This window comes from Strix uralensis, chromosome 4 (assembly GCF_047716275.1).
Source record: "Strix uralensis isolate ZFMK-TIS-50842 chromosome 4, bStrUra1, whole genome shotgun sequence".
Classification (NCBI taxonomy): Eukaryota; Metazoa; Chordata; class Aves; order Strigiformes; family Strigidae; genus Strix; species Strix uralensis.
In genome coordinates, this window is record NC_133975.1 from 17,162,792 (window position 1) to 17,186,186 (window position 23,395).

The 23,395-nt window shown below is 38.1% G+C and overlaps 1 protein-coding gene and 1 long non-coding RNA gene across 8 annotated transcripts in view; one reads left to right on the forward strand and one right to left on the reverse strand.

Moving 5' to 3' along the window:
* The first annotated feature begins 122 nt into the window (after positions 1-122).
* On the forward strand, positions 123-17,332 carry BST1 (bone marrow stromal cell antigen 1). 6 transcript variants are annotated; one of them, XM_074865810.1, is made up of 10 exons: positions 123-313; positions 1,341-1,454; positions 5,233-5,362; positions 6,445-6,580; positions 7,066-7,148; positions 7,756-7,832; positions 10,997-11,089; positions 12,271-12,357; positions 12,872-12,931; positions 16,055-17,332. In XM_074865810.1, the coding sequence occupies exons 1-10, from the start codon at positions 270-272 to the stop codon at positions 16,167-16,169; spliced, it is 939 nt and encodes a 312-aa protein (XP_074721911.1). In that variant the 5' UTR covers positions 123-269; the 3' UTR covers positions 16,170-17,332. The 6 variants fall into 6 exon arrangements, with proteins under 6 accessions (XP_074721911.1, XP_074721907.1, XP_074721912.1 ...); XM_074865812.1 differs by lacking the exon at positions 123-313 and adding an exon at positions 15,059-15,124 and having other exon boundaries at positions 358-1,454; XM_074865806.1 differs by lacking the exon at positions 123-313 and having other exon boundaries at positions 357-1,454.
* The window catches only part of LOC141942491 (uncharacterized), a 32,634-nt gene continuing 11,290 nt past the window's right edge, over positions 2,052-23,395 (reverse strand). The window contains exons 3-5 of one of the 2 annotated variants that reach the window (XR_012628645.1): positions 8,688-8,983; positions 8,515-8,602; positions 2,052-2,231 (exon numbers count right to left, since the gene is read on the reverse strand). This is a non-coding gene — a long non-coding RNA (uncharacterized LOC141942491). The remainder of the gene's footprint in view (positions 2,232-8,514; positions 8,603-8,687; positions 8,984-23,395) is intronic. The other variant, XR_012628646.1, reaches the window with a different exon arrangement.

A 23,395-nucleotide genomic window follows, 5' to 3' on the forward strand; every position in this document is an offset into this window, starting at 1 on the left:
TTTGCTGCATCTCCACCATATCAAGCACAACATTGCACATCCCTTTCTGGGTAAATCTGGCTTTCCTGAAGACTCTGCTGCAGGTAACAAACCAACTGGTTATCTTTCTATCACATTTACAGGAGAAATCCATCATCAGCAATTTACTTGATGATTAGCAAGATTTTGCCTTCAGCAAAATCCATCATCTGCGTACCAGTGCATCAATGTAAGCATGACACTATACAAATAAGTACATAAATAATGAAGATGTATGTATTCACTGAGGCATGGAGACTTTAACAGAAAAAGAACCATCATGTTCCTCAGAAATGTGAGTCCATAAACAAATTACTCTAAGGTTGAAAAAATATTTTTTTTTAAAAAGGGAAAAAAATAATGTGATTGTATTTGCAGCAGCATATACCACAGAATATTTACACTGAAGATTAGATTAATTGATGCCATTTAATAGTCTAACAAAGTACTTTGGGAAAAGAAGCTGGAGGGAGAATAAGAGTAAACAGAAGTTGAAGAGATTTCTTTAGTGCACAGGAAGTACATCTTAATCCTTTTGGTTCTCGTTATGATTGATTCCTGCCTGCAAGGCGGTTTTGTTCATGAAGAAGAGTTTAAAACACATATCATTGCACCAAAATGTTGCTGTCAGTATCCGGGGGAGAGATGGAAAAAAGCTGACTAATGTTACCCCTGCATGTGCTACAAGATCACCTGAGAATTTGGGTATTTATGCAATCATTGTTTTACCTGCATATTTCAAATGTTTTTGGCTTTGATGTGTATTTCAGCATTTTTTTCAGCCGAGAAATATGTGCAAAAAGTATAGCCCTTTTAAAACGAAAAGAAAATGGTTTAAAACATGTTGCTTGTAAGCACTTGTGATGTTTTAAGATGGTATAGCAAGGCAATGAGTATTAAGTGAACCTAAGGCATTGTAAATACTGAAGTGGTAAGGGTTTTTTAAATCCCTTTACTGAAATATACTGTAATTCTTCCCAGATATCACCAGGTGGCAATATCATGACCTTAAAAGTCTCCTTTTTCTGAAGTGGTGAAGACATGAGGAAGTGATGTATCCCTGTGCTGCAATCGTTCCAGGAAACAGTTAGTTTACAGTCCCCAGAAAGGTTCAGATTTCCGTCTAACTTCGTCTTTTGTGTACAGAGCTATAGCCAGTATTGAAAATATTAGTTAAGCCTCCAGGTTTCCATCCAAATTGTATCATTTAACTCTCTCTTTTTTTTTTTTTTCTTTTTTTTTAAGAACTTGGGTTGTCAGGAATTCATGATGAAGAGCCTTTGTTTGTCTCTGTTACTTGTCTCTGTTCTGTTTATGAACAGCTTATTAGAAGCACAGGGGAGGAAATGGAAAGGTGAAGGTACAACACTAAACCTGGAAAGCATTGTCATTGGAAGATGCTATGACTATATTAGACTTGTGAATCCTGCTGTTGGGTAAGTTTTGCTTGTTTCTGGATTGTTTTTTTATGTTCTGTACAAAATGGTTATTAATCAGAAGCCTGATGTTTTGCTCCTAGCCGTGAAAGTGATCTTGTTGAAGGCAACACGCTTGTAGCCATGTGGCAACAGAAATTGAACTTTGATGGATGTCATACTAATAAAAGTAGTGTAATTAAGGCAAGATTTTTAATCCTTCAACTTTTTATTTCACATTTCTCCCCTCCTTGTGCCACAGTGTTCTGTAAGGAGAACCCCAGACAGAAATGGTGGGGATGGTGTTTCTAAAGTACCAAATCTGACAGTGCTCCTGGGAAGACCAGCATTACTTTGTGTGCCTTGTATGTCAGGTCATGTAAGAAGGAGAGCACCACACTTTATAGCTGTCCTGTGGTACTGAAAGACGCTCTTTAGCTCATCCACCTGAAAAATCAAGTGATAATCAACTGCTGAAGTATGATTACCCATGAGCTTTCATTGTCTGTGTTAATTACACAGAACTGGAGGTATGACACACTAAAACGACCACTTTTTCTGTCTTCCTTACATTGTTTGGTCTTTGGTAAAAAGGAAAAAACTTAAAGGATAGTCTCCTGGAGTTCAGTCCTTTATTCTGCCACTAAAATTTTTACTGATAGTTTGAAGAGGTGTCTGCAGAGGGGGTCTGGCTGGGTTCCTGTAGCACTGAATCATAGTCTTAGACAGGGTTAGATTATGTTGCATAATATCAGTAAATATCACCTCCTTCTCGCAACCTCCCATGTTCAGTTCCTTCTGCAAAACAGGAGATACAGGACTGAAAACAGGTTCATGGCTTTTAACAAAGGCAAACCAACATGTTTCTTCCTAATAACATTCTTATTTTATCAGAAGTGTTTTGGTTCAAGTTCCCCATGAAAGTAAAAATCATCTTAATGCCATTAACACAGTACTAAAACTTCAGCTGAACATTTCAAGTTTGGCAGATTTATAAACACATCACACTGGAAGGTGCCAATAAGCTTTAACTGTAGATTTCTATGCACCTACAATATTATACGTAATACAGACTACAAAAACTTAAGTCAGTTAACCGTTGTGTAGGTATGTGAAGTCTGGTCTTGCAGTAGGCTCTGTATAGGCTGAGTTCCTGTTGGAGTTAACAGATGTCACCTCATTCGTATCTGAAGCAGGACGTGACTAACAATAAAGAATACACTAAAAGGAGCAACATAAAGGATTGTTAGTGTGGAAATGTTAACGGATTTGGGCTTTTAGAAATGTAAATGCAGTGTTCTTGAAAGTATTTTTATATGTCTCATGTTTATGACAGTTTTGTAGTCTAATTAATTCCTGTGACATTTTCACAATATAATTTTAAAACTGGGAAGTCTGAACCCATTTATCGAACTGTTCTTACTCAGAGAAGCATAAAGCCAGGCTGGACATTAGGACTGCTTTCCTGAATTAAGGGCCAAAATGGCATTATAGAAAGAAGAGCTGCACCATTAATTTCGTATTATGTGGTTTTTTCTCTTTCCCTTAGGTCTATAAGCAAATCGTGTAATCTAAACAAAATGGAAATTTCATACTGCACAGGTGCAAAACAGATACTCTAATTATTTATAACCCTTTCTGTTCATTGTCTGTTTCTTAATTGCCCCCAGGCTAGCTTTTACAGAGGCATAGCCACCTGGATAGGTTTTGCTTATGGATTTATATGCAAATAGAATAATTTTTTAAAAATACTTTGCTAACAGAAAAGAAGCTAGCAAACCATGTCTTTACAGTGCAACATAGTTAAAACATAAAGGTGTTTATAGAAACACAAGAAAAACTTTCCTTTACATTAAAACAGAACATTCAAAATGTCAGTTAAAAGAAACATGTTACAAAATGTTATGATCATGTAGAAGTGAGAGATTTGAATGAAAATCATATTTGAAATTTTCTAGGAGGAGTATGCTATGTAACACAAGTGTTACTGTAGGGCATTTCCCCCATATTTCTTTATTGGTAGTATATAATGGAAGTTTTGAAAACATTTTTTTTTAACTGACTAGTATGAACTAAATCTAATATGACTTATTAGTGTCTATTAAGATTAGAAGGAACAGTCCTTCCCCACCCTGAAGTTTCAAAAAGTATTTTTGCCAGCTAAGAAATTTTGAGGAAGAGCGGAATAATCCTTTTGATTTACAAGCTGTTCAAACCTGGATGAGAAGACATGAAGAAAAAAAATGCAGTAAGTGAATTAACCAGAAAATTACTGCTGGATTCAACTGTCAAGGAAGATGTTAAGAGTTCAGTTGATCGTAATTTACAAGCACTAGCATGAATAAGTGAGTGCTTACAGTAGACAGCTCTTTAGCAGAATGAGACATAGGTATATACAGTTGTCAGAAGCTGAAGTTTAACAGCTTGGAATCAGGAATAGGGTGCAAATCCTTTTATCAAGTAAGGCTATTTAAACATTAGAACTGCTGATCAAGGGTCATACTGCATCACTGAAGATTTTCATATCAAGATCCCATATTTGTTTAAAATATATTGGGGTTTTTTATATAGTTGTTGGAAGCATGACCAGAGATTACTGTAAGAGAATCTGTGGTCTGTTTCCTGCATGGGAGCTGCTTAGCTCATCACTAAGCTAAGGTCCTTTAACTTTAAAGTATCTGCGACATTCAGCATCGAAAAGCAGCTCCTTAACGAGTCTCACAAGAAGCACCAGCAGAAACCGTACTGTCTGTGGATGACATTAAATGAGTGAAACACTCTGATAGTAATTTTTGGGTTATTTCTTGGGACTACTGTTGTTCAAGCTACAGCTTTGCAATTACGGGTGTTTGCGTTAGGAATGCTATATGCACGTAAAATACATTATTCTGTTCTGCAGAGTGTTTCCACCATAGACATTGTCATAGTGTATGTGGGGAAGGTACTATGGGAAAGTGGTGAAAGTAGCAATTCCCTTTTTAATTACTCCAAGCAGGCTCAGAGCTGTGACAGATGAGATCCTGCAAATATATAGAGATAAAACACTTCTGTCCCTAGATGGCCTGGCCTGGCCTTCCATGGGAGATTATTGTCCCCAAGGCAGAGCAGGCAGAAGGGAACTGTTGAAGTGCACAGCCTAGCATCTTATTTCAGGCCTCCCTTCACAAGCAGTTTAAATGTTGAATCCTAACAGTGTTCTTGTAGCTACTGCACAATGACAGTACATGTCCCACACAGTCACTGTACTCATTCCAGCAAGGTAAAGCTGCGTAATCCTAGGGCCTATATAGACAGAAGGCATCTCTGTCAAAACTGTTATTCTACCATCGAAACTTTTTAGTAACTCCTCCTGCATTTGAATTTTAACATTTTAGGAGTAATTTTACATTCCAGTAGCCTTGCACATTTAGCTATGCTTTAACTGAAAAGGCTTTTTGAATCTGGAAAATTTCAAAAATAACTGTTTTCTTTAGTATTTCTACAGTGCTGGATAGCAAACTCACTGTGTATACTGTACCTTCCAGATTTTTGTTGAATTACTATGTATTTTTAATTCCACACTGTAAATCCTAATATTTTCATTGCTACTTCTTCCTACTCGGCTGCTGTTAGGAGTCAGGAAAAGACAAGATCTATATGCTTTTCCTGGGTTGAAAGTTTTGTACCACCCTGACTTCAGTGTTCTATCTTACCCTTGTAGGGGTTTTAATTTGGGAATCTGAAGAAGTTGGGAGCAAATTACTTTCTTGATCTGCTTTGAAAAAACAATTCTGCTATTTGTTTGTTTCAATGATTACAGTGAAAAGAATTGTTCCGAGATATGGGAAGCTTTTAAAAATGCATTTATTAACAAGGATCCTTGCAGCATTCTACCTAAGGACTATGAATTATTCATCAGCCTGTCATTGCACCCAATTCCACCTAACAAGGTAATGATTATTAATGTTATATTAACAGTCCTGTGACATCCGGCAGATTTTCCATCATACAGTTCAAAAATGACCAAGAGTCATTCTGTGGCTGACTCATGATTCATTATTTTTGGCCTGTCTGTAGTTTACAAACTAAGCTTAGGCTTGCTGGCATTTTGCAATGTGTTTGGCTGCATTTATTTTATGGGGTAACTTCTCAGCAACTTCTCTACTCTCATAGTACAAAGATCTCGCATTTTTCCTGCTGTGCCAGGAGCTCTGTCATAGTCCCTGAATTTCCACTTCTACTTTTCCTCAAGTTAGGTGCTCTGCCTGCAAAAATTGTACCTGCTATCGTCTTTTGCTTCCACTCTTCGCAGCCAAGTCTCAGGGCAATGACATGTTAAGCATAAGCAGAAGTAAGATAGGACACCATTATATGCTAGAAAACAGTAAGGGTTTGATGTGCTGGTAATTGCAGAGAACTGTGAAAGTGCAAAAAACATGTCTCTTTGCACCATCGTATTCCATTAGAATGTGTGCTTTGACCTTCTCTAAAAGATTGTGATTTAAAGCAGTTTTTCCTCTAGCATAATTATTCCTTATCCCTAAATGATACAAGCTAAACCAACAAATACTCCTGTCAACATATCTTAATTCATGAAAGAGTTTTGCAAACACAGAAATAACAGCTAGACGTATGATTTTTTCACACCATAAACCAAATAGCAGTGTGAGAGAATTCTGGTAAGATATATCTGGCTTATAAATATCCATCTTCCTTTTTTTCTCCCTTTTCCTAAACCTGTCTGCTGAGGAAGGCAAAGCTAGGCCTAACTATATTTAATACAGATCTATGTCCATTCCCATCATGGTATGAATGCCCTTCAGGCCTCTAGTGATCAGAATTTACACCACTGTAAAAAACTAAAACTTTGTTCCTCTAAAGAGATAGCTAACATTTCTGGTTATTAGCTTGATTTTGAAAGAAATACCAAAACATGTTTTAAACTGTTTTCAACACCCCATAATCTCATTGTGTCCACACCTAAGTGATGGTTCATTTCTTCTCTATTTTTTTTTTTCCTTTTTTTATATAGTCTCTCTTCTGGGAAAATAATCAGCTGCTAGTCAACAGCTTTGCTGATAGAGGCCGTCGCTACATGTCTCTGGCTGATACTCTGTTTGGCTTCCTTGGAGATTTTCTAAACTGGTGTGGGCAGGCAAACAGCACTGGTAAGATGATGAGTGCTATATTAAACATCTGTCTGTAAAACCATAATGGAGACTCACTGCTGTGTTTTGGAGGAGCTTATTTTGATCTTGCCACATGAAAAAGCAGGGATAGCTTCACTGTCTCATTCTCTCCTGTTTTGTGTGAATATTTAATGTTCCAGTCAGGGGAGCACACAGTGAAATCTAAACAGCACTGCACAAGAGATAAACCTCCTTCTCAGTCCTCTGAACATGGAGCTTTCTGCATCCCAGGTATAGAGTTAGAGCCATTTCAGCCAAATTATTGAATCCACAGAATGTCACTGTGTAAACTGCAAGGATAGATAATGATAGAAGAAAATAACAATTGTCAGCTTTCAGTGTTATATCAGACCATCTTGTATGTTCGGTGAGTAATGCGCAAATATATTTAATTGCTTTCTAAGGTCACTTCCTACTGTCATTATGTAATAGCATAATAGCAAAAATCACATGCTTTCCTACAGGACTGGACTATGAATCCTGCCCTACCACAGAGGAGTGTGAAAACAACGCAGTGGAATCTTTCTGGAGGATGGCTTCAATCACTGTAAATAGTGCATTAGTGCTGATTTCGTACATTAGTGAGCGTGTCCTGGGTGGTTCAGGAAAACATCGCCAGATCAAAACAGATTTAAGTCTGTAACTGTGCTAGATTATTTCCTCTGATACAAATACACTGTTTTAGACTGGGTACAGTGTTTTAGCAAGAGGAACCTAACTTTCACCTTAGCTAGATAATGTGTTCAAATTCTGTGTTAGCTTTGTTAATGTATATTAAGCATATACTAAGCACAATAAGCACACTAGTTGTCTCCTGAATACAGGTCCCAAGTGATGTTTGACAGCCTGGTGGAAACAAGGCATAAAACATATCAAACCCAACACAGAGTGCCAAAATGCTTTCTTCCTATGCTGAAGAAACTATTTATAGGTGTGAGAAAATAGTGTGAGAAAATCCATTGAATTAATACACTGGCTGTTTAGTTGTCCTCTCTACTGCAGTGACCTGCTAGGGTGCTAGTTTGGTATTATTTTCACAATTCTGATATTCTTCTTGGTAAAAGTCTTTCCTTGGTCATTGTTGCTTGCAATACAATACCAGGTTATGTGACAAATCTGTAAGATTTCTGAGTAAAAATTGTTATGTATTGCAGTATGCGCAACACAGTTCTGGAGTAATACATGTCTTGTTGAATGGTTCTGCAGTCGGAGGAGCATATCCACAGCCAGGGTAAGAAAACTGACTTACTTATGTGTACCAGGTCTGATGTTTGCAAAAAAAGGGCCAACCAGTTGTTTGGGTCTTCTGCTACACAAAGCATGAGAAGTATATCTGAAAGAGCCTGTTGCATCAAAGTCTGCTGAGTTGTGGGGATGACTGGTAATTGTCCCCAGCTGTAGGAATTAACATGAAATGGATGGAAACAATCCTGCATTTTACAAACCACTGTGGCAAGCAGGATAAATGCTCTTTGAAAGCAGCCTTCAAGTCAGCCAACATACTGTGGCAAAATGTGTATGTCTTCAAAAACAGGAGCATTACAAAATTTTCATTCAGGGCCATCTTCAAGGAGAGGACATGGTTACAAGTGTAGCCTCTGTTAGGCCTAGGAGCAAACTTGGTAAGTTCTATAGGGAAGGTGCTTCGTCCTGCTAGTTTGAGATCCATTATGCTTTAAGAAACTAAAAAGCTCGTTGAGAATGATAATAGCAAGGACTAGCTTCCTCTTCTCCTTATTCCCTTGTATGTTAAGGACAGATGTATCTTCCTTGATTTACAAGTGTACAACTATGCAGAAGTTCATCTAAGAATATATTTTAAATTTATTGTAAAAGTACACCCTTAAGATCTTTTACTAAATATGTGGCTGTAGTGACTGCCTACCTTTGATGAAAAATACATCTTTCCTTACCTCAGCAACTGTCCTGTCCAAGGCAGATCAAAAAAACACCTTTTAAAAACCCATACAACAGATCCTCCTCCTGTGTGCTCACTGAGGACTAAAAATGATAATTGAAAAGTTAATTTTATCTCCAGATAGGAGAGAAACAAGAATCTGTTCCAAAACACCTACTACCTACTTACCTCCATCCCCCAAAATGTCCATCTCTGTACACAGCTTTCAGCTAATCAGGAAGACTCCTTGGGTTGGCCAGGTGGTCACCTGGGATCAAGTCTTCTGCAGATGATAATACCTGGCAGCAGGTCAATGCCCAGAATCCAGTATAGATTCCTTATTTTACAAACAGATTCCTTATTTCTGCTAATTTAGAGATTCCTTATTTCAGAAACCTCTTACACATAAATTAATTCCATCAGTTCCCTGGGTTGCCTGTCTGGAGGTATCATGACCGGTGAAATCCCCACCACTGAAACACAGCCTGCCAAGAAAAAAACAAAGCCAGTTACTCCTTTTGTTTTCTTTGCTGTGTATCTTCTGGTCCATTTATGACTGAATTTGTTTAAGAGATGTTGTTTGAAAGAGACTTAGAGTTGGATAATTGGTAGCAGAAGGTAATCTGAGAGGTCTACCTGTCTTCCTAAACATCTCTCTGGTCTGTTTTCAAGCATTTCAAAACCATTTCCAAAGTTTATCATGCATTACAGTTCGTACACTTAAATCATCATTAAGTCACCTGTTACCATTTCAGTTAAGATGTATTTCTCACTTCACTGCAAAATAACTTTGCTCATTCACACAGTATGAATGTAGTTGGCAGACTTCTTTAATAATATTAGTTGGTTCAAAACTTGGTTTACTGAAGTCATTTGTACATTGTTTCTTCACAGTTTATGACTCCCCTAGTTAAAGATCCTTTGTATTTTGGAGGAAGCTGCATTTTTGCTGGCAATAACATATGCATGAATGAGCAAATGAGTTAAAAATAGTTGGAATCTTTATTTTTGGTTATATTTTCACTATGTGTTTAAGACAGGCTTGGATACCTTGGACAGGCAGGCAAACCTGCTGTTGCTGCTACTGGTCTCTGGTTAGCCACTGCCATACCAGACTTGACCAGAGAGGGCAACTGTTGGTATCCACCCCCTCAGGTTCCACTTCTCCAGAAGTTTAAGTTAACTTTCTAACTTCGTGAACAGGTCTTGACTGGCTGCCAACAGACACTGACAACCACCACACATCTTGTGCTTCCATGCCAGAGCACCAGTAGTTTGCCTGCAGGCACCAGGAGGACAGAGCAAAGGTCACTTTGCCACTGCTGGTCTCATCCACGAGGTGACAACTGTCCCTTCTAGCCTGGGAGGTCTCAGACCATTTAAAGTGGCTAAGAGACATGGCAGCCCAGATGTAGACATTTAAGAAGAGCCATGATAGGCTTAGGCTTGGACCAAGCTTTCGGTGCGGACACAGCCCTTATAAGCTTTCTGAGGGGAAAAAAAAAACAAACCAAACAGCAATGGTTGGAAATCATTACAGTAATTCTTGCTGGAAGGGTTAGAAATCCGTGGCTTTGAAATGCTTGCATCGCACAAAAAATTTCAATTTACAGACATTAAAATAGTCCTTTGTATTTGGCATCTTTAGATTAGATATTAGGAAGAAATTCTTTACTGTGAGGGTGGTGAGACACTGGAACAGGTTGCCCAGAGAAGCTGTGGCTGCCCCCTCCCTGGCAGTGTTCAAGGCCAGGTTGGACGGGGCTTTGGGCAACCTGGTCTAGTGGAAGGTGTCCCTGCCCATGGCAGGGGGGTTGGAACTAGATGATCTTTAAGGTCCCTTCCAACCCAAATCATTCTATGATTCTATGATTGAGTTGCATTTTATTATCTTGTTTTAATTGTTATTTAAATCCCGATCAAAGTCAATTTACACAAAGCAATAAAGTGGAAGATTCCCTAGGCTAGGGATGGACATGTCTAGAAGTTTCTCTTTTATGGTCTTATATATCCTAGACAAATACTTCATGTTACTGTTGCTGTGATTTTGTACCTAAAATATGTTTGTCTTGTGGCTGTTGTTATTTTTTTATTTAAAGCAAAATTGTATTGTGTCTAAAAGCAATAACTACAAGAATGAACTTTTTCTTTTTTTACTAAGTATAAAATGGTTTTTGTTTTGGTTTTGCATTTTTTAAAGTTCAGTTCATTCTGGTTCACCTCTAAGTTGTAACTTTTTTTCAGCTGAGCCCCTCTAAGATGAAGCATATGAAAACAAAACTCCTGATTAAATGCCTTTGACCTTTGAGGACATTCAGAATGTGAATCTTGATTTTTGCTACTCTGTGTTGAGTCTGATTGTAATCAGAAGATACAAATGTAAAATCGAGCAAGCCCATATCATCCAGAAGGATCACAACCTTCATTAATGCAAAGGGAAAAAAGATTGTTTATTGTTCATGTCCTTTATAGTTCTAAAAATTTGTTTCTTGAATCAGTTTTTTTGCAGATTATGAAATACCTAATCTCCAGAAAGACAAAATCTCACAAATTGTCATCTGGGTTGTGGATGATATTGAAGGACCAGATATGTAAGTTACATCTTCCAAAAAAAAAAATTTTTCCTTTTTGGACCTGTCTTTAGAATTTCACCTTAGCTTTCTGTTTGATTATATTTGCATAGCAATTAAACTAAAAATATTTTAAATGCTCTCACTAACACACCCTGCCATTCCCAAAGAGTATAGAAACACCAGAATTAGACAAAATATAAATAACTTCTAATATTAGGTCTGGAGTCCTAATCTTCAAAGGTCCCTTCCAACCCAAACCATTCTGTGATTCTATGATTTTACCATAGTGCTGTGGAGTCTACAAAGCATAGTTCAGATTAGTGTTTCTCAGCCTTTCTCTTTAAATCAAAGCATCTTACCCTTTTGGAAAAAAACATACAGCTCACCTTTGCACAAGTTGCCCTTATTACAAAGAAAAATTAAGACAAACACTGAATGTTAATTTATCTTTCAGTTAATGGATGCATGGGAATATTTGTGTATTTTTATTAATTGCCTTTTACAATGATTTTTTTGGTCCCCATATGATTTCTTTAGAGTCACAAGTATTTACTGACCAGTGGGTAAGTAACACTGGCCTTCATACTTGATGTTGGTGCAAGTTTTAGAGGTCTCAGTAGGTTCTGTACTATGCTAAACTTTCTTTTGCTAATTGGACCACAAATTAAAAAAATCGGTGCTAGACACAGAAGCTGTATTTAAGATTGTTTCTGGTTTTTTCTCTCTCCTTGTGTTTTTCTGTTGTTCTATATTCAAGAGAGAGGACAAGCTTCTAACAACAGGAATAATTCTAATTTATTATAACCAACTTATTCTGTAAAGACAGCTAGCATCAACTTTAGCAGCACCTAAATAGCTTCCAAAGAATATTACAAAGGAAACACTATTTTACAAAATTATTTAGCTCTTTTTCTGTTTATCTAGTGAAATATTAAAGGTGGGATTATTGGTTAATAGAATCTGCAAGTGCTACACTGGCTGAAGCCAATCTTCCAGTCTCTGCAAACTGAGTACAAAATGTTAAACAACTGTAAGCAACTGAAGCATTATAAATAGCAACGTACACCAGTTTTCTGTAGGTGTTAAGGAATATAGAAGAAGCAAAGTAATGAGGATTTACTATACTAATTCCATCAAGTTCAGTGAAAGGAAATGAGATAATAAAAGACTTGCAGTAATATTAAAATCCCTTCTCACAGAGATTCCTGTGGAACTCATACTGTAAAGGTATTAGAAAACAGGCTGAACACCCTTGGTTATGATGTCACCTGCACTGATAATTACAAGTAAGTGAAAATCCTTCATTAATATGGTGTATTTGCAGAAGCACCTCATCTATTTTAAATGGTTTCTTAACTTCCAATACTTAAGTGCCATTAATGTTGTGCCTTCAGTAAGAGACTGATATGTTGGAAAGGTGATGTCACATTTTTCAGACTTAGCATTTTTCAGCTGTGAATTGAGCAGAAGTCTACACTGTATTGTAGAATTGTATAATTAAGTGGAACATCATATTTACCCAATGTCAGAAACAGAAAATGGCCTCAGGTATTCCACTTCACTTTAAAATCTTTCTTTGGATTGAAAATCTAAACAACAATTAAAAATGCTATTGTATGTCTGCAAAATTACTAGTTATTCACAGTAGTATTCACAGTTCTAGTTATTCACAGTAGATTGTAAGATAAATATAATTGAAGAGAAGCTTTAGACATGGTAATACTGTTGAGTTGGGGTTTTTTTCATTTCTTTTTCTTAGTTTTCTGATGAAAAATGCTAAATAAAATTATATCTTTACAGATCTGTAATGTTCTTACTCTGCCTGGATTATCCTGATGACTCTAAGTGTACCCTTTCATCGTAAGTAAAAGAAGTTCAATCCATCCTCGGTGTCATTACAACCAAATAAATATGCAGAAGTCAACAGTTCAAGAGATTCCGCCTCTGTCATCTGTTATATACCACCCATACGCAATATGCAGTATTCTTGAATTTATTACTTACTGTGTATTGAGTAAACAGTTTCTATCTACAAATTGTGCACAATTGTCTGTGAGCACCTGTTAGTTCTCATCAATCACATAATCACACTGTGTACCACTGATGGTATGAATGAAGTTTGTAAATATCAGTGTTCTGATGCAAAATCTGTTACAAGTTTGAAACTGCTTTAATTAATATTCTTCCTTGAATAATGTAATTGTAGGCCAAATGGCAACAGATCTAAAGGACATTTCTGCAGCTACTGGAACTTTCAATTCCAAATTTTGAGGAAGTTTTTTTTAATCTTCCATTTTGTGTGCAAACCCAATTTCTATATTTTAATGTATTTACCTTGGGCCAGTAGGTTGTCTGTGGAGAACGCAGATTACAGCCAAGATGCAACTTTCTTAATTAGCAAGCAACAGTCCCAAACTAGGTTTTAATAGTTTCCCTTCCTATCCGTATTTTTCTTCCTTATATAAAGAGGTTTAATTTAATTTATTATGTATTTCAATGAATTTACAGTAAAGATAACTGTTTTCACTTGTGGCTGTTTCTTAATCTATATGCTGTTGCAAGTATAGGTACACATAACGTACTTGAACATATGAATATCAAAACTTCCTCACAGTTTGGAAAGCTGCAGGATACATAGATGCATAAAAGTTGTTCTCTAGTTATATTATTTTTATGCATAATCCATACATTTGGCCACATCCTACCTCCTACTGTCATTTCTGCCCTATTCAAGCACCTGCAAATCTTTTGTATGTTAATACCCGTTTAATACTGCAGTAATAACCTCTGCTATGAATAACCTAACTTGCTGTCCCTGATTATGGCAGCAGAGAGATGCAACTCCTGCTTGCCTATCTCTGGTTGTGTGGCAGTAGTGCTTCATGCAGTGCAGAAAAGGAGGTGTATATGACTTTCTGTAGCGTATGTTCAGTTTTTAATACACCCTTAGAAAGTGAGTATTCTCTGTTCCTGCTAGTCACTGAAAACTTTTACTCATCTTGTCATGCAACACCATTTGTTCTTATAGCCAAATTATATCCCAGCACCAACCTATAAATGCGTGATGAAAACTGGCATTTTAGATATCACTGATACCTCCAGACTCCTTCTAGGTCATAGATCATAGAACAGGCTTCCCGGCCTGTTAAGGCATTTGTTTGTTACTCGGTACCACTTGCCTGGTGGATTAAAACAGGGTTTCCTTGTTCTGCCAGTGAATGGTAAGGCTTTTGTTCATGTGTCAAAGAAAAATACAGTTGTCCCATGCAAAATCACAACTGTGAATGCGGTGACAATATTAACAAACTGGAGAAAAAAGCACTTTACAGGACTTCAAAAAATATAAAATTGTGAACTCTTAACAGATTTTTTTTCTTCTCCCAGGTTTTAAACCATTTCCCTCAAAGTTTTGTGATGTGGGTGCATTCCTCAGCTGAGGGAATGTGGATTAAAAGGCTTTTGGAAACCATTAATGTCTTTTTTGATCACCTAAGGGATGACCATACCAGTTCTCCAGTATTACCACATAGTGCTTGCAGTATGTAAGCAGGGGAGAAGCCACCCCTTCCTTTCCATCCATGTTGGTGCTTAACATAATCACTAGTATATTCTAAGCACCAGTCCCATACTCTCCTGGGGTAACTACTAAGCAACTCAGCTGTTATCATCCTCCTTAAGAAAAGTTTCCTTGCTTCTTTCCTTCCTGAGCCTTCTATTCCCTCCTGTATGCATGGCAATATAATAGCCTTGATTCACTTCATATCTACACTATCCCTAATCAAGACAGAGCTTCCCAATCCGAATGCTAACTATCATTGCCTCTCCCTGAAATTTAAGTAGCTAAAATACTTCAAGCCAATGAATACTTACACTCTTCCCCAAATCACTTACTTGTCTGCAATAAAGAACATCTCCATTGAAATTAGCTGCCCTTTCAGAAAGAGCCATAAGCAGATGTACATAAATTATTTGATGATTATCTTCTAGATCTGTTTTCTCTGTGGATGGATCCCCACTCTCTGATGGTCCATTAACTGACATGGGAACAGTTTGGTCAGTAGTGGTATCACTCTTAAGACCGTGTATCTGTTAGGAAAAGGTTTCCTTTGCAGAGCACGTGTGCTCAGTGTACATTCAGTATTCATACTTCCATAATAAATAGTGAGACTACACATGCAGGCTCTGTTACATCCCCTTTCGCAATGGCTATTTGCTGTTATAAGACTGATAGATGCCTTCTCAGCCTCCAGAGAATGACGTCCTGAGCCCAAAAACATCAGAGTTCTGGAAGTCACATGTTTTGTCACTGAAACTCCTGTTACACTGACATACCAAAGGAGAGGGCTGTGTCAGGCTGTGACCTAGAAGGTGCTGTAATGTCCTTGGGACTTCTTGCATAGTGATAGTGCCCCTTAACTCCTCTCCAGACTTGAACTATGTTCCTGCTGAGTCAAAATTTGAACTTTGGCTTGTTAAATTGACACCCCGTTTAAAGAAAACTTGTAAGTAAAAAAATACCCACTAGATGGCATAGATGGCTTACAAACATCAGCAGAAAGGAAGCCAGGTGCAACATATCAGTAACGGTATTTATTACTTGCATTATTGCAGTGTCGGGGAGATTTGGAAATGGATCTGGATACTGTTGTATGAAGTGCTGTGTAAAATACAGATCTCTAGGACCACTGCTGACTAGAAGAGCTCTATACAATCTCAAGCATAAGGCCAGAGACAGTAAATGGATATGGAGAGACAAGGAGGTTCAGGTATTAAGATAGAAAGGAGCATTCCCAGGCTTTGCACAGATATCCTGTTTATAAAATCATGACAGCCAAAGGGAATGTGGTGGCAAGCCCTTATAAAGAAACTTCTAGCTTAGCACTTGAGCTGCAAACTTCACCCTTGGCAACAAACCCCTGATATTTAAAAGAATCCTAACTCAGCTCTCTGCTGTGAACATCCTGTTTGTTTTCTTTTCTTCAGATCTGCACCAGCAGCACAAAGAGGACCTGTATCTTCAGAGAGAGGAGGCAGCTGGAACAAGCTCATGTTTGTTTCTTTTGTAGGCTTTTTGTTCAGATTTGCTTTAGTGTACTAAGTTAATCAGCTGAATTTATATCCTCTGTTTGCCTTAACTGGCTATAACTTTGGCTTCAACGAATTTCTAACTGCAATTTCACCCTTCTTCTGGGACTGGCAAACTGGCATATTAAAACCCTGCATACTTCTGTCAAGATACCAGCTGCTCTTAGTATCAAAAATTATTCTACTGCTGCTAGAAAGCCTCACCTTTCATTTCCTCTTCTTCAATAGAAGAAATCCATTGCTGTTTCCACTTATCCTTATTCTCCAGAATTAAACTGAGAATAATACTTCCTGTTCACATATTTCAGAAAGAAAAGTGAAACTCTGCCTGTCATACATCTCCCACACAGCTTACTTGTTCGTAAAAACAGTCCTAGCACTTGGCCTTGGAAACTAAGTGTCTGATTATCACGTTTTTGGGAAGGGAAATATGAATTTGAATGGGAGAGAGCTTAGATTGCTCACCTGGTACAAGATACAATAGGTGAGACAGTATAAAATGGAAAAATTAAACTCATTTTCATAAGTGGTCCAGTACTTAGGCCAAACTTAATTGAAACTATTGTACAGCAAGATTCTGGCTTGCATACTTGCATACTGTTTTTTATTGCTTCATCATCCACACAGCTGTTTCTCAGCTGGCTGTTTCCTGGCCACTGGTCAGGAATACCAGGTCTGGAAAGTTCCACAGGTTTTCCACCATGATGTGATGGTTGACCACCATGATATGATTTATGGCATATCAAATTCAGATGAGAACGTGCCAAGTCAGACATCTGTCTGCTTGCAGTGAACTCAGCTAGCATTCTTCAGAATATATTGAGAAGAGAGCAGATGCCATCTTGAAGGTCTCTTGAGTTACTTCTGTGAATTATCTAAGTGTTCCAGCTAGATGCTCCTCTAAACCACCATGACATCCAGCTACCAAGATGACATATAAATCTTTGGAAAAAAATAGTTGTTCTAGAAAACAACTTTAAGTAGAATTCTGTTGCACATTCTCGGTTAGCTTCTGTATTATTCGTGTTTGTATTAGCTGGTTGTCAGGAAACTGGGATAGGATGTTCCTATTACCTCAGTGTAACTGATTTAGGACTCTATAGTAGATTTACATCCATTCAGTCCCTGGTACAACTATACCATGTTGTATGTTTGAAAGATAAAATATCTAAAATATGTTGTTGTTGCTTATTTGTCTAGCTTCCTTTCCTGTAATCTTTAATTTGGTGTTAATGAAAATCCCTGTATATTACACACATAGTTGCATTTGCTGCTGTCACAGCTGGATTTAGGCTCCAGCTTGAAGGGGTTTTGTGTCTTAGACACTTGCAAAAGTACTGAAATCAGAAGTTACAGACCTTTGTTATATTACACCTCAAAATTGTTCCCTACCTATGCTGAAACATTTGTCCTTTGATTAGTTCCTGCAACATCCTCCTCATTACTGTTGCTTGTTTGATGCTGTCCTTAACAGCAGCTGCCAGAATAATAAGAGGTATCTGTTTGCGACACAGGCACATCTCAGATAACTAAACCCAAGCAATTTTGATCAGTCTTCTATTTGTCTGCAGCAGATCACACCATGACACATTTTGGACTGCAAGCTGTAGCAATAGTGCATAGGAGGCTCACAAAGAGGTGTCCAAGCCATCATTTGGTCTAGTGTTGTCCTACCCACTGACTTGTAGATTAGAGTGTGTGTGGGATTCAGAGAATAGCCTCATACTATTAACAAGCCATGTGCCTCTTGAGCAACTTCTATCCACAAGCCAAGCATCCCAGCTGGCCAAGTTCTGCTTTGCAGCCTATGAAAGCTCTCCAGCCTCTGGATGCAATCCACTCCAGCAGCGCAGTCAGTTACATATAATACCAAACACACTGTAGGAAGTGCTAAATAATTCTGTTTTAAAAAAATTAAAATGCAAAGTAGGATAGATCCGATTCAAATAATTTGAGGTTATTTACTGCATAACCTTATATCAAGAACAACACATTCAGAAACCTCTTGCAGTGTTTTCTTATTTCTAATGTTCTTGCCTCTTTTCCCATTACTTCAACTTGGTAGCAAAGACAGCAATTGTTTTTCCAATATCTTTTGAATAAAGTGTCTCAAACTTGCTGGAAAAGCTTGGGAAGATCTGTAAAGATTTTCAGCTAACAAGCTAATATAGCTGCGGAGAAAAAAAAAAAAAAAAAAACAAGGCAAAGTTTTAGATACATAGGCTTCCTGAGATCTTAACGGCAGCAAATTTCAAGATGAGTGTGGATCAGTTGTTCTGAGTTTAATATAATGGTTTTAATCTGTGTGAAAGGACAGTGTGACTGGCATCTCGGAAGCAGAGGGGCAGAAAAAGTGTCAGCAAAGTGAAAAACAATAAGGTAATTTGTTACTCCTGGAAGGAATGAGAGAAGTGAACAAAAAGTTGTGAGCAAGAGAATCCTTTATATCTCTCTTTTATTTCTACATATACTAGTGCTATTTACACGTATGTTTTAAATTTATGCAGTGAGAATCAGCTAGGTATGCCTGTGCCCTGTCTTGAACTCACAGTAAATTTTGATTAGCAATGGACTGTATAGCAGCTGTGTCAAATTTGGAGAAATCATCATGTCTAAAAGGCATCTGCCCTTCTACTCATGCAAGCCTGGCAATGTTCAGCAGGGTGCTTCAAATGTGGATTCAGAATGTTTCAATCACTCATACTAGCAGTACTGCAAAAACAGCTGTCTCTGGACCTGAATTCAAGGGGCAAAATGTTTCATATGTAAACATTATGTATATCACTTCATTTTGAATCCAGTTGGATGCCACAGTCCTGTGTAGATCTGTTACTATCCAACTACTCGTGGCAAATGAAAGCACCATGTACAAGATGCTCTGCATTTCTGCAGACAGACCTGTGGAAGCCACTGATACTAAGGTAGTATTTCCTGTCTTTGCCCATTTTGTGGACCACTTAAGTTATGCCACCAGTTATGTCACCCTCTTCGTTCATATATAGAAGTAATCTCCCCTTCTGCTAACCTAGCTTTTTTTTTTTTTCCTGCTACCTGTGTTCCAGTCATTGCATCTGAAAAAAGCCAAACTCTAATTCAGAATAATTCATTTTTTCAGCATGTATGTGCATGCACACATATACATCTGCTCATACCTGTTCTGTCTGGTTTTAAATGCAAATTCTCAAGTGCTCTGGAGTAAGGAGTTATGAGAATAAAGCAAGCACGACTTGTTTACCTCCCTGTCCTTTTTATACTGCTGGTGTTTATTTTTGTCATATTGGCCTTGATGTGATATTCAGCTGACATGACTGTGTTTTGAATCAGCAATCTCAAATGTAGTGTAACTTGAACTGAAACCTCAAGAAGTTGTGTAATACTTCTTGTTCAAAGAAAGCTAAATTTTCAATAGTTTTCAATTGGATTAGCTAGAAATGATTGATGTATTCTACTTCAACAATAGAGAGTGTTAAAGTGCTTTCAGCAGAGCCAAGATGTTTGGTTTAAAATGGCTTAGTATGGGGAGGCATGGCATCTTAATTTAGGCAAATGTTAGGGTGTGACAAGCACTTCACACGTGTTTTTCTGATTTTCAGGTTGTTCCTAATTCCAGCTTCTGCCCAGTCTAAATTTACTCGCCATTTTACTTAAGAAGTGAAGAACATAATTTGCCAGATTTTATTTATAATTTGTAGGCATTTCATTTCCTAAAGTTCCCTGTGAATTACAAAGGCAAACTCAGAGGAGACCCATGTTCCCTTACTACAGCAGCACAGTTCAAGTGGAGGCTGGCAGGGAGAGGGGTGCAGGAAACTGAGCCTGGGAGCACAGCACATACATACCCTCACACTGTGCCAGGGTATCCACACTCTCTTTGCTTACCTTCTCCTCTCTTTCCTGCCACTCACAGCAAAGGTGAACCTGAGCTCTCATATTTTTAGCAGAGTGTGTGAGTGGAAAATTATGAGGTTGGAAGTTTTATAGAAGGAAAATGAAGGAGGAAATTATATTTAATAATACACATTGCCTTTAAGTAATAGGCACTGAAGTAAAGTGACTAGTCCTTGACTTGTGAGCATTTGACTAGGAATACCTCTGCACTATATAAGCAGTCAGTGTGATAAGTTCCCAAAGTGCGGGCAGAGGGGATGCTCCAGAACTGTGTATCTGGGGTAACTCGAGTTATACCATTAGTTACAAAAATTAAGAAATAAATAACATTTTTTAATCCAATAACTGTGTTTGCCTGGGCATCTCTTAGGGATTACACCTGATACAGTCTGATATCAGGTGCTAAGGAGTGCTTGGATAAATAATTAACAAGGAATGGCAAGTATTGCAGGCATAAACTAGAATGATACATCAAGAATTTGGCAAACACTGGATTACCAAACTGCAGGACTCTTTTTTTTCCCATTTGCAATGGGTAAAGTCAAGAGAACAGTGCTAAGAAAATGACAGGTATTCTATTTGATATGCTAAGTCAGGGTACAGGCGTGGAAAAGCTCCTAGGTCACACTGTGCCATTCTGAAGAGCAGCAAGTGAAGAAGCAAATGAGCATAAATAAATATTCAACCAAAATCTTGCAATCCCAGATCCCAACTGTAGGACATGCTGGCCTGTGATATGTTTCATTCTTACTTTTCCTTTTGTTTTAATGTAAGATGCCAGAAAATCTAGAGTTGGTATTTCCACTAAGCAGAATGAACGCTCTGGGCTTTCATTCTGAATTTTCTGCCAATTAACATGGGGTTAAATAAAAAAAGAGCTGCTGGAATAATATGAAAAAGGAGTGATGACAGGAAAAGTGTGCGTCATATATCATGCAAAAAGAAGTTAAGGACAGCAAGAATAACCAATAAACGTGGAGGCCACAGCACCAAATCCTGGACAAATATTTATATGCTTTTATACAAAAGCATATTTTACATAGCTGACAAGCAGGAAAGATCTTGTTTTTCGAGTCTCTTGTTATTTGACCTTTGAACCATCACATGGATCCTTTCCAAGTGACAGATCTACCCTCTATAGTTCTTTTGGGAGAATTTTGCAATTCACACACTCCTGTGGTTGCATAGCATACTGTGTTTTCTTGGCTGCTTCAGTGGGATGGGAGCCTGCTTGGTATTTCCCTTCAGACTGTGTGAGAAGCATAATAATTGGTACCAGCCAGAAAACAAGCACTCAGTTTCATGAAAGTCCATGAGGTTACTGCATGTGCTTTACCTCTGCACTGAAACTAAACCTTGAAAAATGTTTTGCACAAAAAAAGTACAGCAACCTCATCAGAAATCGTGGTAAAATCCCTCACTGCTAGGTTATAGCTTTGGTATAGCTCTCACTTTCTTGCAAACTCTTCTATTGCAGCTGTTCCATTTCGTATAAATTAAACATGTTGAGTAAAAAAAAAAGTATTTTCTTCATAGTCTGATTCATGTTAATGTATGATTCATGAAATGTGGGTCCTCCACTCTGCAGATCAGTGCTTTAAACATTATACCCTTGAATGTGTGTGGGTTTTAATTTGTCTAGGACATCATTTTCTGAAACATCTACGCAGGCATATCAAAAAAAGGTGAAAGTGATTTTTAAACTGCAACAGGGGAGGTTTAGACTGGACATTAGGTAAAAATTTTTCACAGAAAGTGTGGTTAGACAGTGGAATAGGCTGCCCAGGGAGGTGGTGGAGTCACCATCCCTGGATGTGTTTAAGGGTCATTTAGAGGAGATGTTGGGGGATATGGTGTACGGGAGAACTTAGTAGAGTAGGGCTGATGGTTGGACTCGATGATCCCAAGGGTCTTTTCCAACCTGAATGATTCTGTGATTCTGTGATACAGAAGAATGAAGCAACCTCCTTCCTGAAACTGTTCTGCAGTCACTCCACAGCTTGTGTCTCCACTCCACCTCCTTCCACACCAGCAGTGTGTTTGTATGTCAGGGATCTCTTGGCACATTGCCATGCTCAGTGAGAAAACTAATGTACAAACCCCAGCTATGAGTTCATTTTATTACAAACCAGCCACTTTGGCTGAGAAAGAAATTGGGAACTGCAAAATGCAAAAAGCAGCACTGGTGGCAGCAGGACATTCTTCAGGCACCAGCAAAGCTTAGAAAGCACCTGTACAAGCTCCAAGCGAAGGGGAAAGAGCAGATGGCCTGACACTCAAGAGAGCCAGCAAGGAAAACAAGCACAGAAATGGGAGGAAGAAGCTTGGTCCAAAGAGGGAGAACATTTTGGACTCTTTGGGATCTTTGTTTGTGATAAACAAAGAAAAAATCAGTCATTAGTGTCTGTTATCCTGTCTCACACTGAACAGCATAGTCAGCGCTGTCATGGCTCCAGCTGGCTACAAGCGAGCTCGCACAGCAACAAGCAGAGAAGCAAGTGCTATTCAGACAGACAAGAGGGAAGGAACTAGACTGTGCGTGTCTGTGCGGAGAATGATTAAGGAATAGCTGTTCCCAAACACCATAATGATATTAATTTGTAAGGCAGACAAAACTGCAGAACAGTTTGAAACATCTGAGCTAAAGGACAGATGCCATGACTTCTGAGAAAGCTCAGGATATGTCTATATTCTTGTCAGTGTATCTCACCAGACACTTGATCCTACTGAAATACTCTGACTGTCCATAAATCATGTCCTAGAAACAAGCAGCTTAAAATCTAGTCATTCCAGTGCCATTTCAGCAGAGCACAACGCTAATGGAAAAAGCAGGCCACTAATTTAGGGATCTTAAACTCTGTGGTGGGTCCTGAAAAGCTCTCATCCCTTACGCTGTCTCCATAGTCTGCTGTGAAACCATAACATGTAAAAGATTGGAGCTAGTTTTCTATGCGGTGTTTGGTAGGAGTTTCCTGATCAGAAAGGTTTTTAGAAAAATTAACGTATAAACAACTAAAAAAGCTTTTCAGAACATCCAATAATCATTACTGAAAGAACTTCACAGGAAAATAGGCAAACAGGAATAATTACCATACAAAGACAAACAAACCTTACCTATCCAGACAATCAGAAAGGTTTGGAAAACTAATTTCCTGATGAGGAAAGTTCAGCACTTACTGATAAAAGATTTCTTCTCCACACTAAAGCACAATGTTTGATGAGAGGAAAAGACACTTTGCTTCCTTTATTTCTCCAGTTGTGATCTCTTATTTGAATGTAAGGACATTTGGAAGGACAGAATAGGGTGAGACAGAGATTGTATTCTAGGACTCAAGGACTCATAGGAGCTGA